We start from the raw sequence: 16,167 nt of genomic DNA, 5'->3' as shown, positions 1-16,167 counted from the left end.
TTTGAACTTTTTTTTCATGTGAATTGCTTGTGCCATTAGGTCATGTTGAAGTACTATATACACCACTTCCATATGATACTTGGGATTTTTAAATAAAAGATTAATTTTCCTGCTATTTAGGTGGACTCTACAAATTATCTCTTTCATCCTGAGAAATAATGATATTTTATAGATTTTAAGGATTTTTTAAAATCTAATTGGCATATTTATAAATTTATTAGGAGTGTTTTAATTAGTACTTCAATAATATCTATGAGTTCTAACTTGAAATTTCTTTGTTTCTCTTTTTTACTATTTGTAATTTATCTCGTTTTATCTTCTTAATCATCTACTATATATTAACATATATATTATTAAACTTTATAAAAACAATATGTAGTTTTGGTTAACTTTCTTTTTATAAGTTTCCAATTTTATATATATTAAAAATATAGAGAAGAAGAACAGTAGAATAGAGGAAGCCAAATACAGAAAGGAGGAGGGGAGGGAAGGAGGAGACACGGGGGACTGAAATGGACCAAAATGAATCCATGCAAGTAGGATAATGTCAGAATGAACCCAACTATTACCTATAAATGTAATGCAGTTATGAAACCATTGAAATTGATGATACAAAAACCTGGAAGTAAGAAGATAAATACAATATTAGTGAAACCTTCTAGAACTTGGCTTTTTGTGTAATGATTTGTTTTTTATTAATTCATTTACTTATTAAAAGTCTCCTTAGATATTTTTATTTCATATTATAGCATGTCATTTGGGATTTAATGTCATTCTAGTAGTTTATTTGTCTAAGTTAATTGCTTCCTCTAAAATTGTTCGGATTATTTTTATAGTAATTTTAATTTTTTTCAGAATCTGTTGTATTATATACAAAATCACATTTATAATTGTTATTTTTAAATTACTACTTTAAATTACTTAAAAGGGAAAATAGTACAAGTATTTAAACACTATTTCTTACTGGTATAATTACCACCACAAAAGCTTTCTGTTTTGTGTAATTTTGACTTCACATATGGTGTCACTCCCTTTCAACTCAAAGACTTTATTTAATATTCCTCATAGTGCAGGGCTCGTAAGCAGCAACTTGCTATTGTTGATATTAATTTTGTTTCTGTGTATTTCAGGTCATATTTTCTTGTTTTTCTACATCTCATAAATTCTGTTTAAAACTGGACAATTTTCTGACATATTATAGCAACTCCAGATTCTGGTACATGTAGGAATGGTGGTTGTTGTCCTTTGTTTGTTTCGTGTTTTGCCTGGACTAATTTTGTGGGATCTGTTTTATTTTGGTTGTGAAACTACTGATAAAACCTGGTTGTTCTTATTATGATTATGATTAGTTATATTCTATTGTCTAAATTCACAAGTATCTATCCCCCATTGGTCAGTATAGCTTAGTGATCAGCCAATGAGAGTGTCCTTAAATACGCTAGCCAGAAGGACTTCCAATATTTATTTATTGATGGATTTGTGGCTGGCTTGGAAAATGTATTAAAATTTCAGGAACTTTGAAAGGGTTTACTGGATTTTACTCTCTGCTTTTACATAGTCACATTCACCTGCATCAATCTTGGGACAGTCTAGAAGGTATTTGGCCTTGCACTCACACCCAGTCATTCAGATCTCTACAATAATTAGGATTTCAACAGTATCCACTTTCATTTCTCATTTCCAGAAATTTATGTTAAATTGTTGGCTATTCTGTCCCAAAGTCTATGGACACCATGGAGTAGCTATAATCTTGCCTCCCCCCACCCCACCACAAATTGATGATTTGTTACAGAAGTTGATATAATTTTTTAATAAGAACTGTGGAAATTATTTATATTTGCTGATTGAAGTTACACAAACTTCCACTGTATAAATTAGAAAGCAGCTAAATTATCAGGCATATAGAGTCCTAGTGGATCTTCTGTTTCATGTAATTGAAAGTGGTAGTAAGAAATGCCTGTGCCAAACAAAGCAAATTTTCACTCTTCTTATTTAGGTTGCCTTCCTTTTCTTAAACATTTTATGCACACAAAAACCCTAAAACGTAAAATTCTTATTTCAAGAAATCAAACTCAAAATGCAATATGGATTTAGTTGTAGAATTTTTTAAAAATTAGAATTGTTGGAAGAAAATATATGACAAAATATGTATGATCATGTTTAGGCATATATCATAAATGTTACTGAAATCACAAATGACAAAAGAAAATGTTTTCAATATTTATATTTATTGGTAAGTAAAAGAACTAGGAGAGACTGAGGATATAAGTAGAATAGCCATGAAGGTCATAGTTTGTTATACTAGACTCCTTCAATAGAAGAAAAATGCTTTCCTCAATTGGAAAGTTACCTGGGAAAGGATTTATCCCCAAGGCAGACACTATTTATTACTGCAGGAGCACTTGGGGTTTATTATTATTATTATTATTATTATTATTATTATTATTATTATTATTTTGTTGTTAGTTTGATTTTTTTGTTTTGTTTTATTTTTTTCTGAAAGTTGAATATATATTAGAAGAGGCTTATCCTCTATTACAAATAAAGGTAAATTCCCAAACTATAAAAACGACAGACTTCTTTATTGTTTTCTGTCTGTTAGCAATCAATAAAGGTAAGCATTATAACTAACCTAATTTTAAAATAGGTAAGCATGGACTACTTTTGACAAGTATAGAATTTATTTTTATATCTACTTTTTATCTTTATTAAAATTAACAATAAGAAATATTTAAAATTTAAAAGGAACCCTTTGTTGTTGGTTACTATTTCAATTACATTTGTACTCTTGTGACTTTTGCTATTATTAGGTAAACTGAGAGAAAAATGGAAAATCCTTTTCAATAAAAGGAAGCAGCATGAAAGATTTTTGTCATCATCATCATCTTCTTATGTGTTAATATTTGCTAAATAATTGTGTGATAAGCATGTATTTAACTATTTTACATCAACAAGGTCCAGACGTCTTATCTTGTGCCAACCCAAATATATATATACTAAGTGAGCAAAATATTGAATACACAGTATTAAAATGGCTTTGCATTCTACTAATATTAGAAAGGTTCCTTCTTGGTAATAGTCACAAACCATGATAAATATATCTAAGAAGACAGAGAGGGGCTGAGGTTGTGGCTCAGCAGTAGAGCGCTTGCCTCACACATGTGAGGCACTGACTTTGATCCTCAGCATCACCTAAAAATAAATAAATAAACAAAATAAAGGTATTGTGTCCATCTACAACTAAAAAAAAATTAAGAAAATAAATAAAATAAGATGACAGAGAGATGTTAGCATGATTTTTTTTAATCATTAGAGATTTCTTGCAGAAATTCATCCTTCTGATTGTTTACACTGGTATCTACTTTTATTTCTTATTTATAATTTGATTCCAACCACTTGCACTTGATATAAGTATTATGTATGATAGAGGCTCTAATTCAACTCCACACTATTTACACCATAGAAGATCATTATTTCAAAGGGAATAACCATTAAATAAATAAACATGAATTATCTGAGCAAAACAAACATAGTGACATCAGGCTGGATTATTAGTAATTTTCTCTCTTAGAAGTATAAATAGAAGTTTCTAAAGTTTCCAAAAGTTGAAGAAATCATCAAGAATGTTATTTGAGGAAGCTTCTTATACAAAATTGTATTTAGAGTATAAGACATCCAGAGGCACTGTACCACTGAACTGTGGGCTACACAAACCCATGGTTTTGCTTTGTTTTGTTTTGTTGTTGTTGTTTTTTTTTACCTGGCACATTTTTCTATACTGGAAATCTGTTATGTTTCAGTCACTCTCCCAAGGATTCTGGTCAGAGTAGGAGAATTTTCCTATGGGACTGTGCTAAGCAAAAGTGTTTCTTCCTTATGTTCAGAGCAGCAGAATGATTCCTCCTGGCTGTGATGTTGTATAACCACTATGTGGCCATCTGCAACCCACTGCACTATCAACTAGTCATGAACCCAAAGAAGTGTCATCAACTGGCTGCTGGATCCTGGCTCAGGGGAGTGCCAGTCCAGATAGGGCAAATGTGCCAGATATTCTCTCTGCATTTCTGTCATTCTAACCAAATCAACCACTTCTACTTACATATTCCCCATTATCAGGATAGCCTGTAAGGACACCTGTGTGCATGAGGTGTCTGTCTACATAGTAGCTATATTATTTGTTGTAGTCCCTTTTATGTTGATACTTGCCACTTATAGCAAAATTGTTTTCACCATTCTGAGGTTGCCAACAGCCCAAGGATGGGTAAGGCATTCTGGCACTTGCTCCTCCCATTTGCTGGTTGTGGTTGTATTTTTTGGATCAGCTTCCATTACCTACTTCAGACCCAAATCCATCTATTTTTCAGGAATTGACAAATTACTCTCTCTTTTCTACACTACAGTGATTCCAGTGTTTAGTCCTGCAACATATAGCCTAAAGAATAAGGATGTAATCACTGCACTAAAAATATTAATGCTTAAATGATAGTACCACAGATTTATGTAAAATGTTTGAATTGCTGGTCACACAGTTGGGGAAAATACATTTATGTTTTTCATACTTCATATCTAAAGAAAATTATTTTCTCTTCAATGAAATTGCAAAGGACATCAGAAAATCTTCTAAAATTAAAGAGCAGAATCAAATTTTATAACTTGCAACTAATATAAACTGGCAGGTTATTTACCTAAATAATTTATAGACTTGCCAATTGTAGATGAATATTAAATGTTGTTAATTGAGTGATTAAATGAGTAATGAAAAAAAGATACTGCCATTTCCTACCTCAGACTCTTGGCAAACTCTAGAGATTTTACAGCATCACTAAGCACGGATAGCTCATTTATTTAACTCACTGTGTGTCAGTGTGGAAATACTCCACAGACAATGCCAAAAGGGGAAAGAAAAAGCTTATGAGCATTTAATCTCTTTCTCAACACTCTCTATCTGAGAACATGATAAAATATAACATTCCTATCTGGTTCGTTATTCATTTAGTTTAACATCTAAAGTTATTGATCAATATGAATACATTAGTATTTATTCCTAGGTAATCTAACCAACTTTGCCTGGAATGCAGTATCATATGTTGTGTCAGTTTATAATTTTAACAGAGATCTGATCAAATAAAGATCACATAAACCAGTCATCCCATTTTACTAGAATGTTATGATAGACTAAAAACTTAATTCATGGGTTAGTGAATACAATAATTATATAATAAATGAAATTTTGCACATGTGTGCCAGATTACAAACTATGAGATTAGGATATTATCCAGGTAACCCAATAGATGACATGAACCCTAAAAATGCAGCAGAAGAGGAAGAGTATGCCATATATATGCAATGACAAAAGAGGAAGGGAAAAGGACACATAAGAAGGACTCAGTTTGCTTTTTCTGCCTTTCCATGAATGGGCCATATGCAAAAGTGGTGACTGTGAGAAGCCACTAAGGACATTTAGCTGATATTCATTAATAAAACAGGTATTACATTTCAATATATACAAAGAACAGAATTCTTCCAATAATATAATTTACCAAGTAAATGGATTCCCCAGGGTATCCTCCTGAAAATAGGCAGTGAGACAGCTGGAGCTGTAGAATAGCTTAATTTCAGCTCAGAAGTATATGAACAGAGTGAATAAACAGCCTTCAGACTGGGAAAGATATTTTCAAATCAGAAGGGGTTACTATCCAAAGCATACAAAGAACCGAAATAGCTCAATACAATGAAAACCAAGAATCTAAATTAAAAAAAAAATGGGAGAAAAATGAGTATTCCTTACTTAAGGCATAAAAGTGGCCCCAGTAAGGCAAGTATTCAACATTACTAATCATCCAGAGAAGTATAAATTAAAGGCAAAAAGTGATATCACTTCACTCATGCAGAATGATGGTATAAAGAAAATGAAAGACAAAAGCAGTGGTCAGGATGTGGAGAAAATGAAAATATGAACACTTACTATGGGAATATAAATTAATTCATCCTTTGTGGAAAAGATCATAGAGGTTTCTCAGAGTAATAAAAATAGAACTACCATTGATGCAGCAATCACACTACTGGGTATGTGTGCAAAAGAAAGAAATCTGTAGGTTGACAAGATATCTATACTGCCATACTCATTCCACCATGTACTCCAAGTGAGGACATGGAATAAGCCTAACTATACATTAGCAACTGAATATATGCATGGAATCTGGCATAAACACAATGCAGTATTGTTAGTACATAATAATTGAAGGAAATCCCGGCATTTATGGTAATATGGAAGAACTTGGAGGACATAAGAGTAAGTGACATAAGCCAGAGGTGGAACGAAAAACCCATCACAATCTCACTGCTATATCTCATCTACAAATATAAACTCAGAAGCAGAGAGTAGAATGGAGGTTGTGAGAGTAGAGTGGAGGGAGTGCAGAGATGCTGACCAGAGCAGGCAGAACAACTGAGAGGAGGTTCAAGTTGAAGAGACTGGCTGTATTTAATTTTGAGTATAGGCACCAAAAACAATATAGCTTTATGACTATATTTTATTTTTAAGTAATTTTAAATGATTTGCAAATACACACAAGTTTATCTATTGATGGGATACCATGTAATGCTTTAAGACATAAATAAATTAGGTAATTTTAAAAATTGTTATAATTTGAGGTGGGGATGTGCCTCAAGCAGTAACGTGCTCGCCTGGCATGCGCGGGGCAATGGGTTCGATCCGGCACCACATAAAAATAAAATAAAATAAAGGTGTTGTGTCCACTGAAAACTGAAAAATAAATATTTAAAATATGCTCTCTCTCTCTTTCTCTCTCTCTCTCTTTAAAAAATTGTTCTAATTAATTATACATGACAGTAGAAGGCACTTCAACTCATTGTACCCAAATGGGAATAATTTCAACCCCCCCCCCCCTTTTTTAATTTAAATGTGGAGTATAGTATTGGTATCTCTCTTCATTATGATATGTGAGAATTCTTTCTCACATGTAAATCTAACTCAGTATTCATCAATAAAATTTTCTTTTTCATCCTGGATCACCTAAAATTCCCCACTTCTCCTAACCAGCAATGTACTAAAAATGTTTGTGAGATCATCCTGTTAAAGATTTCACTTGTGATTGAGACCATGTGGTACCTGTTCTCTTCTTGGATTATTTTACTTAACATAATTATCTCCAAATCACTCTACAATGTAACAAATGGCAGGATTCCATTTTTTTTTTTTTTTTTTTTTTTTTTTTTTTTTTTTTTAGTGGCTGAATCAGAGTCCATTGTATGTATGTAATATATTTTGGTTACTTGACTGTCAGTTGATGGACACTTAGATGGTTTGTATTTCTTGGCTGTTGTGAATAGGACTAAAATAGATAAATGTGCATTCCCTTATATATTCTGGTCTAATTTCCTCTGAATATATATATTCAGTAAAGGAACTGTTAGATCCCATAGTAGTTCTATTTCTAATTTATTGAGGAAGTTCCATACACTTTTTTATAATGTCTGCACTAATTTACAATCTCACCAATAGTGTGCAAGTGTTCCCTTGTCTTCCCATCCTCACTGACAATTGCTATTTTTTGTCACTTCTCCTGAGGTGAGGTGATGTTTTACTTTGCATTTTTGCCATGATTGATAAGGTTGTGTATTTTCTCACATACTTGTTGATCATTTGTCTTCTTTTGCAAAAAATCTATTCATTTCAATTGTCCATTTTTAATTGGGACATTTGTAGTTTTTGCTATTGAGTTTTGGAAGTTTCTTACATATTCTTTTTATAGAGAAGTAGATAAATACAGAAAAATCACTAGACTCTGTTCTACACCGATTCATCACATATTGTCAATCAATTTTGTATTTTTATATATATTGTATCATGTATTTTTGATACTATTTAATGTTTCTTTGCTTGTTTTGTTTCTTTGCTTGTTTTTGTTCTGCTACCATGCATTATATTGATGACATTTCCTGATGTGACTTGTATGCAGGTAATTCATTCACTCTCATTTCTATGTAACATTCTGATATAAAACATATCTTAATGTCATTTATTTAATTTAAAACTAAAGGCAGCACAATATGGCACATGCAATTTTTGAAACTGAAAGTAAAAATCGATTAATGTAATACCTATTTTTTTTGTTATATGATTGAAGGGTAACCTGAGTGGCTGTGATAATGTCCAGGATTCCGAACCCTAAGATGAATACATGTGTGAGGTCTGGTTTCCATTCCCAGCTCTACACACACAGGGAAACATATGCACACATGCAAATAGCTCTTCGTTACAAAAATAATATGTGGATATGTGTCAATCTATGATGGTTACAGATGTTATTGCTCAGTACCCAATTCATATTAAGAAAGAAAATGTACTGTGCACTATATTCCATAGGGAGCCTGAAAAGTCTGTATTCTGGCTACAATGAGAGTTATCTAGGCAAAATGCAATAAAGCAAATAAGCAAATGCCTAAGAGCTGCTCTTAATTAGAAATTTAAATGTGTAGGTGGAAGAAGTCCCTGGGGTAGACAGAACTGTTGATATTTAAAGAGCACTTTTTAAAGAACAAATATCTTAAAAACAAATGGAACATCTATGATGATAAAAGTGGTCTCACTTTAAGCAATTGAAATATCAAAATCTTTAAGCCTTACAGTAAGGAAAAAAAATCAACCCAATCAAGAAAGGTAAATATGAACTTTTTATCCAGGTGAAATTTAATTAACAATATAAACTCAAAATTGATAGAACACAGTGGGAAAATGGATGTTTCATTAAAGCAGCTCATATATAAATCTTATTCCATTAAATATAACTTGCAATGAAATAATAATTATAAAACAATGATATAAAGTTATGTGAAGTCAGAAAACTGTACAAACTGTTGTATTTTAAGAATAGATAAAATATTATAGGAAAACTTCCTTTTAAGCTAACACATTTTTACAAATTATTTTCATATGTACCTATTCAGGCTAGATATAAAAATGGCAAATATTTAAAATATATGTTTTAAATTTTTTCTTTTAATTGTCAATAGACCTTTTTTTAATTTATTTATATGTGGTAAATCCAGTACCTCACAAATGCTAGCCAAACAGTCTACCACTTAGCCACAAACTCAGCCCTAGATTATATTTTAATAAATGACTGAAAGTAAAACAATCCATGAAACAAACTTATAATCATCAAGGAATACATAAAATAGTACTATAAAAATGTAAGATAATAATTTTTTAAATAAATTTTTTGAGAAATAAAATACTTATAGGGTCAATTTTTTTCTTTAAGTTTTACATTGTTAATTTACAGGAAGTATACACCCAGGGAGAAGTTTAGGTAGCTTGTAATAGTTGGATTAACTTGAATATTATTACATATTACTTTAATCTTTTGGTTGTTTTGGAGGAAACAGGATCTTGAATTTAAAATAGAAAAATAAGAGCATTAAGTTTTTTTTTTTGTTTGTTTTTAACTTTGGTTAATAAAAACATAAACAACTGCAAAAAAGAAAGGTAATAAAATCTTATTTGAGCATATTGAGGAAATTTGTGCTTTGTGCCTTGCTATCTCTGAGTAAAATAGTATTTATCTCTTTTATATACTACTTACTTCACAACAAAACATTGGGTTTGTATAACATAAAATTATATTTTATTTATCACTGAATGTTATTGGAATAGTAAAATTAGTATTTATATATTTCCATTCAGCATAAAAATACATAAAGTTTGGAATCTTGTTCTTTTTTTTTCTTCTTATGAGGGATACTTTTAATAGTGTGTCTTACTTTGAATCATTTTTGAATAAAATATTAAGCCATATACATGGTGAACAACCATTATTTTATGATCTGTACTGATCTGCAGTAGTAAATAGTCCAGTCTTTACCTCTCAGATCATTTATTGATAAAAAAGAAAAGTCATACAGAGAGATCAGGCCAAATTTCAACACACTGGGCTAAGGAATGAATTGTATTTTGGATAGTAGAACTGCAGATAGATATGAGAATATAAACAAAAGATATGAGAGAGAATTCTGGATATTTATCTTAAGATTTTGGGAATTTAATAACATTATAAGATTACATTAAGATCTTTCTCTAGTCTCACATTAAAAAGATCATACAAAGAAAAAACTATGTAGAGTATATTTTTATGTTATCTGAAGCATTAAATAAACTTAAAACAACATTAATAAGAATAAGTACCATTTATATAGAGTTGCATAGATACCATGCACTCTTAAAGCAGTTTTATATAGAGAGAGATCAGTAATCCTAAAACTGGGTAAAATTCTTAGCCTGTGTTACTTTTTTTATAATCCTATGGCAGCAGGAATAGAGCAATATCTGTGAATCTCAGCCAGCAAGAAGAGGAACTGTAGTTCAATTCTAGCCATTTTTGTAGGACTCTATTTCACTTCCAAGACTACCCTTATTCTGTGTTTTGGGGGCAAGGTCCAAAGCCACAGGTTTGGAGAAATGATAGGCAAGGTTGAGATTAATGAAGAGCAAGAACCAGAAGATACTTTGGATATAATATCTAAAATTGCATTCACTTTTAGAATTGAACATATACTAAATGTCCCCTGAGAATGAATGAGTACCTCTTAGATATTTTTTCAAAGAATCAAGTTCAACTTTCCATCATTGTGACCCAAATGAAGAGTAAGAATGGAATAAACTGCCTAAAAATAAGCAGGTAACTCTATGAAATAACACTTTTTGAGCAATGTATTATTAACCTGGGGGCTAATGACCTATTAGCCTAAAGCCCAATTTCTATAATCAACATAATTATATGTATAGAGACATAACTAGATGACAATCACTTTAAAATGGATCACTGATATTTTGCCAGTATTGTCTCATTTGATTCTGACAAATAAAGTACCTTAGAAATGTTAAATATCTTTTTTTTTATCACAGACAATAAATAGTACAGTTAGGATTCAAACCCAAGTTCAATAAAAAGCATAATAATCTCAACCATCAAACTTATGAACTTATGGGAAAATGAAGAAATTGTCTATTGTTATTTATCTCAATGTGTTAGTTTCTAAAAACATAAAAAACAGAAAAGTTTGTAGAGTTTTTTTGTTTTTTGTTTTTGGTTCTTTGGGACTTATTGTTTGTTTTGTCTTTGTTTATGAAACAGCAAAGACTGTGGTGGGGCACACTGCCCATGGAGTTTAACCTAGTGGGAGAATTTATTTTTTCACTTCCACCACACACATATAGACTGTCACATACCTCACAGGCCACCTTCGTTTCTCTTAGTACATTCTTAATTAATTCTATCTGGATCCATGTTCCCATATTAAGGAAAATCCTCTAATATGTCCCACTTCATATCCTATGGATGGATACATTTTTCCATTTGTCAACAAAATATTCTCCATTTTCCAACTTTCTATAATTATGAATTATGTAATAAAGGCATTTATGTTACAATTAAGTGATGGGAAGATATGGAGAGTTGAAATAGCCACAAAAATGTACTATTTCAAAAAGCTAGAAGGAAGGATCATGAAAATTTCACCAGCAAGAAATAATGTTTGGGGAAATAAATATGTAACATGATTTAAATATTATGTAATGTATTCACGTGTCAAAACATAATGTGGTGTCCCATTGATGTGTACCATTTTAATGCTTTTGATGGGAGTGACAGGGAGAGGAGGGGCTACAAGGGTATGAAAAAAGTAGAATGAATCAGATGTTATTATCCCATATGCATATATGACTGATTACACAACCAGTGTAAATCTACATCATGTACAACCAGAAAAATGAGAATATGCCATTTCTGTATGATGTCAAAATGCATACTACTGTCATGTATAAGTAATTAGAAGAAATAAAAATGTTTCTAAAATGAGGACTGAGGTCTTAGCACAATTAACCTGGGCTTGAGCCCAAACACCACTAAAAAAATACATTAATGAAATTTTCAAAAGTGTGGGAGAAGATAAACTATGAAATAGTGTTATTCAAAATGCTTCAGAAAGTTCAGAGATGCCCAAGAATAGGATTTTCAAATAGTTAAATTAATTAAACCTCATTAAATGTAATTAATTAAACTTGACATGCCCTGGCAGAGCTGTGGATTTATCTTCAGGAGTTGGCCAATGTACAGGTGCCTGTGAATAATTTGGATTATGCTGGACTTTGACAGGAGATACTATGGCATTATTCTGAAGAATCTTAGGGCAATGTGTGAGTGACCATGCATAGGATCTAATGTATACAAAGGTGGAATGTGTAAGGAATGTCATATTCTTACTGTGCAAACAATTGCAGTGGTCTTGAGCATTGATGTGGATGACCAGATTGACTTAGATAGCCCATACCCGTCCCTGAAGGTCTCTGAGAAGCACATAATCAGATTTTGCTTTCCACAGATGAAACACCAGGGAAAACCCCCAGAAGGAAACCTAACTGCATGGAAAGAATTTGTCCTTTTGGGGTTTGCTGAGGTGCCCCAGCTCCAGTGGTTTCTGTTTGGACTGTTCTTTGTCATCTACATGATCATCCTGCTGGGCAATGGAACTATTTTGGTAATAACAAAAGTAGAACCTGCTCTCCAGACCCCCATGTATTTTTTCCTTGGCAATTTTTCCTTTTTGGAGCTCTGCTATGTTTCAGTTACTCTCCCCAGAATGCTCGTCAATCTCGGGACCCAGAGAAGGACCATCTCTTTGATGGTCTGTGCTACACAAATGTGCTTCATTCTTGTACTGGGGGCCGCAGAATGCTTCCTTCTGGCAGTGATGGCCTATGACCGCTATGTGGCCATTTGTAACCCTCTGCAATATCCTCTGGTCATGAACCACAAGGTCTGTATCCAGCTGGTGGCTGCCTCCTGGATCAGTGGAATTCCTTTTCAGGTAGGTCAGACCTTCCAGGTTTTCTCCCTGCCATATTGTGCTTCCAATGTAATCAACCACTTCTTCTGTGACATCTCCCCAATACTTAAGCTGGCCTGTGGGGAAACCTTCACAAATGAGCGCATGGTCTATGTGGCTGCTCTGCTGTTTGTTTCGGCCCCGTTTCTGTTAATACTCATCTCCTATATAAAAATCATCTCAATGGTTCTCAAATTGCCATCAGCCACAAGCAGAGCCAAAGCCTTCTCCACCTGCTCATCTCATCTTACAGTGGTGGTGTTATTCTTTGGATCAGCTATTATTACATATTTAAGACCTGAGGCTAGTCATTCAGCAGAAACTGACAAATTGCTTTCTCTTTTCTATACTGTTGTGACTCCCATGTTCAACCCCATGATATACAGTCTGAGGAACAAGGATGTTATAATGGCATTGAGAAAATTATTAGGGAAATAATCTACTTGAATAAATGTAAGCTATATTTGCAGGACGTGTTATTTTCTGCATCTGTAATAAAATTTCAAGTGGTATGTGTATTTAGATTTGTGTCTTTTCTATCTCTTCAATAATAACTATTTCCAATTTAAATTTTAGTGTGATGTTGAGGAATTATTCTGTCTCAGTTAATATGAGTAAAACATGTGTCACCAAATAGCAAATCATGTCCTTGATAATTCTTTTTTTTTTTTATGTGTGTGCAGTGTCAAAATACCAGTGACAGAGCTCATGGTAATTTTATTGATAACATCACAGTCTCTGTTGTAACAAATATTGAAAATCATGTCATTCATATCCATATTTTTGTGGCAATCATTTTTCAAAACATGAAGAAAGTGGACATTAAATGAAGAACACAAAAACACACACACAGACACACAGATATTTGGACCTAGCCTGATTTTTAGAGAAATTACTTCCTAGAAAAAAAGCATGTAGCTTCATGAATAATGTTAGTGAATATTGTGCATGTTTAATTACTTTAAGAGTTATCATTCCTTTATGGTAATCATTTTGTATTATAAGTAATATAATAAAATATACACAAGTAATATGGAAAAATAGAAGAAGGAAGACTTCTTTGAATAACTAGTATTTTTCTATTGAATATGGACAAGTTGTTTTTTCAAAATAGAAATTTTCTTGGGGTGGTAGAATATATAGCAGAAGTCAGAAAGAGGATATTTTATAAAATCACATATCTGCTATCAAAGCACCAATACATCACAAATACTTTTCACTCTACACACTGAAAATGATGAAATAATATGTGACTAATGTTATATTGTAGCTAACTCAAAAATTTTTTCTCTTATGTTTCTTTTATTTCACTGATAGTTTGGAGTTTGTTAAGTAATTTGTGTTATTTATTTAATGCTTAAAGCAAATGGTAAATCTTTTCTCATTGGGGATAAGGAAAATTTAATTTTTTGTCTCATACATATTGATGCAAGTAAACTTATTATTGATACTGTATACAAAGGTAACATATTTCTGAAAAACTGTGACCTGTTAAAAGAATGTATGTCTAAACAAGAACATTGTAATGTTTGCACTTGTTCTTAAAAGCACTTGTCCTCAGGTAAATAATATGAGTTCTTATCACATTTACAAGGAGATACCTAACACAAAGTGGAGAGAAAATGTGGTACTACTCTCTGTCTACCAGCAGATATCTAGAATATGTGTTAACAACCCAAATGCCATACCCCAATAAGACTTATACCCCAGCTGAAATCAAAGAAAAGTGTAAATAAATCACTAATAACCTCAGATAAAGCCTCTATCAGAAGTTAATAACACCTACAATAAATGATTTGTAATAGATGAATGATGAAAGAAAGAAAAATATACTAAAAATAATTTCGGAAAAATAATTTTCAGGCAGAAATTGGACAAACCACAAGCTATTGCATTTAGAATGGGGTCCAACAGAAATTGAGGCGTCTTTTTTTCCGCACTGGACTTCCAGGGAAATATAGAGTAAAAATGTTGTTTGAGAGAAGAGAGTTTTGGAAGAAGTAATGTCTATCCTAGTAATAACAGAGTAGTGCTCGTTCCATGATGGAATGTGTCCAGTGTATATCATCCTGCCACTAGAGAGTTAGAAGACCAGTCTAGGATATGATGTCATACCTGGAATATAGGGTTAATCTCTGCTCCTGACAAATTGTATATTCATCAGCAGCTCTAATCAAACTGAAGATAATGATTGGAAGTTCATGCTGCTGAGTCCATGCATAGTCTCTCCCTGTGTCTGTGTGGTCACTTGGCTCAGCAACCCACTGGGCAATGCTAATGGTAACTAGGGACAGAGGTTGGGTGGTAACCACAGAATGGGTTTCCCTACCCATGTAATTATCCTAAACCTCCTCAGCTGAAGACAACCTTTGATAAATATTCATGTTGTTCACAAATATCTTCACTTTTCAGGGCTCATTTGGAGAAGTCTATATGTATTTTTCTAAAAATCTTGTACTGATTATTTCTCAATTTTGTTTCTTTCAAATCCCTCACTGTTCTCTCAAACCATTACCTTTAACCAATGGGTGGGTACACAAGCACACATCTGGTCATTATTCCTTCCATGCTAAATAAACAACCAGAAGTACTGGTCAGAGTTCTTCCACCTCACCAATCTCCTTGATGCATGTCCCAGAAAGTAGCTACAAGGTTACAGAGGTTAGCTTTAGGGTGATACCTGAATGTCACATAGAACCCAGGTAACATAGATCCATACTTTCTTTTGCTAAGTGAACTTCTATGAGGTCATTAATATGGAATTAGAGAGAAAATGATGTAAGAAGAGAAAAGACCTTGATAATTTGGACTTTTTTTTTTCATGTGAATTGCTTGTGCCATTAGGTCCTGTTGAAGTCCTATATACACCACTTCCGTATGATACTTGGGCCTTTTAAATAAAAGTTTAATTATCCTGCTATTTAGGTGGACTCTACAAATTATCTATTTCATCCTGAGAAAGGATGCCATTTTGTGGATTTTAAGGAATTATTTTTATCTAATTGGTATATTTATAAAGTTATTACGAGTGTTGTAATTAGCACTTCAATAATATCTATGAGTCCTAATGTGAAATTTCTTTTGTTTCTCTTTTTTACTATTTGTAATTTATCTCGTTTTATCTTCTTAATCATCTACTATATATACACATATATTATTAAACTTTATAAACACAATATGTAGTTTTGATTATCTTTCTTTTTTCTAAGTTTCCAATAATATATATATATATATATATATATATATATATATATATATATA

At 32.2% G+C, this 16,167-nt stretch overlaps 1 protein-coding gene and 1 pseudogene across 1 annotated transcript; both read left to right on the top strand.

The window, feature by feature from the left end:
• The first annotated feature begins 512 nt into the window (after positions 1-512).
• LOC107159330 lies at positions 513-4,483 on the top strand (annotated as a pseudogene).
• A 7,901-nt stretch (positions 4,484-12,384) lies between these two features.
• On the top strand, positions 12,385-13,344 carry LOC107159319 (olfactory receptor 10AG1-like). Its single transcript, XM_015505882.2, has one exon. It carries the CDS (start codon positions 12,403-12,405, stop codon positions 13,342-13,344), a length of 942 nt encoding a protein of 313 aa, XP_015361368.1. The 5' UTR covers positions 12,385-12,402.
• The last annotated feature ends 2,823 nt before the right edge of the window (positions 13,345-16,167 follow it).

This window comes from Marmota marmota, unplaced genomic scaffold (genome assembly GCF_001458135.2).
Source record: "Marmota marmota marmota unplaced genomic scaffold, marMar, whole genome shotgun sequence".
NCBI classification, from domain to species: Eukaryota; Metazoa; Chordata; class Mammalia; order Rodentia; family Sciuridae; genus Marmota; species Marmota marmota.
The sequence above is the reverse complement of the archived record's forward strand: the minus strand, read 5'-3'. Positions and strand labels throughout refer to the sequence as shown.

Excerpts from the sequence above, each read along its gene's own strand:
- LOC107159319 (XM_015505882.2), top strand. The coding sequence starts at position 12,403 with ATGAAACACCAGGGAAAACCCCCAGAAGGAAACCTAACTGCATGGAAA.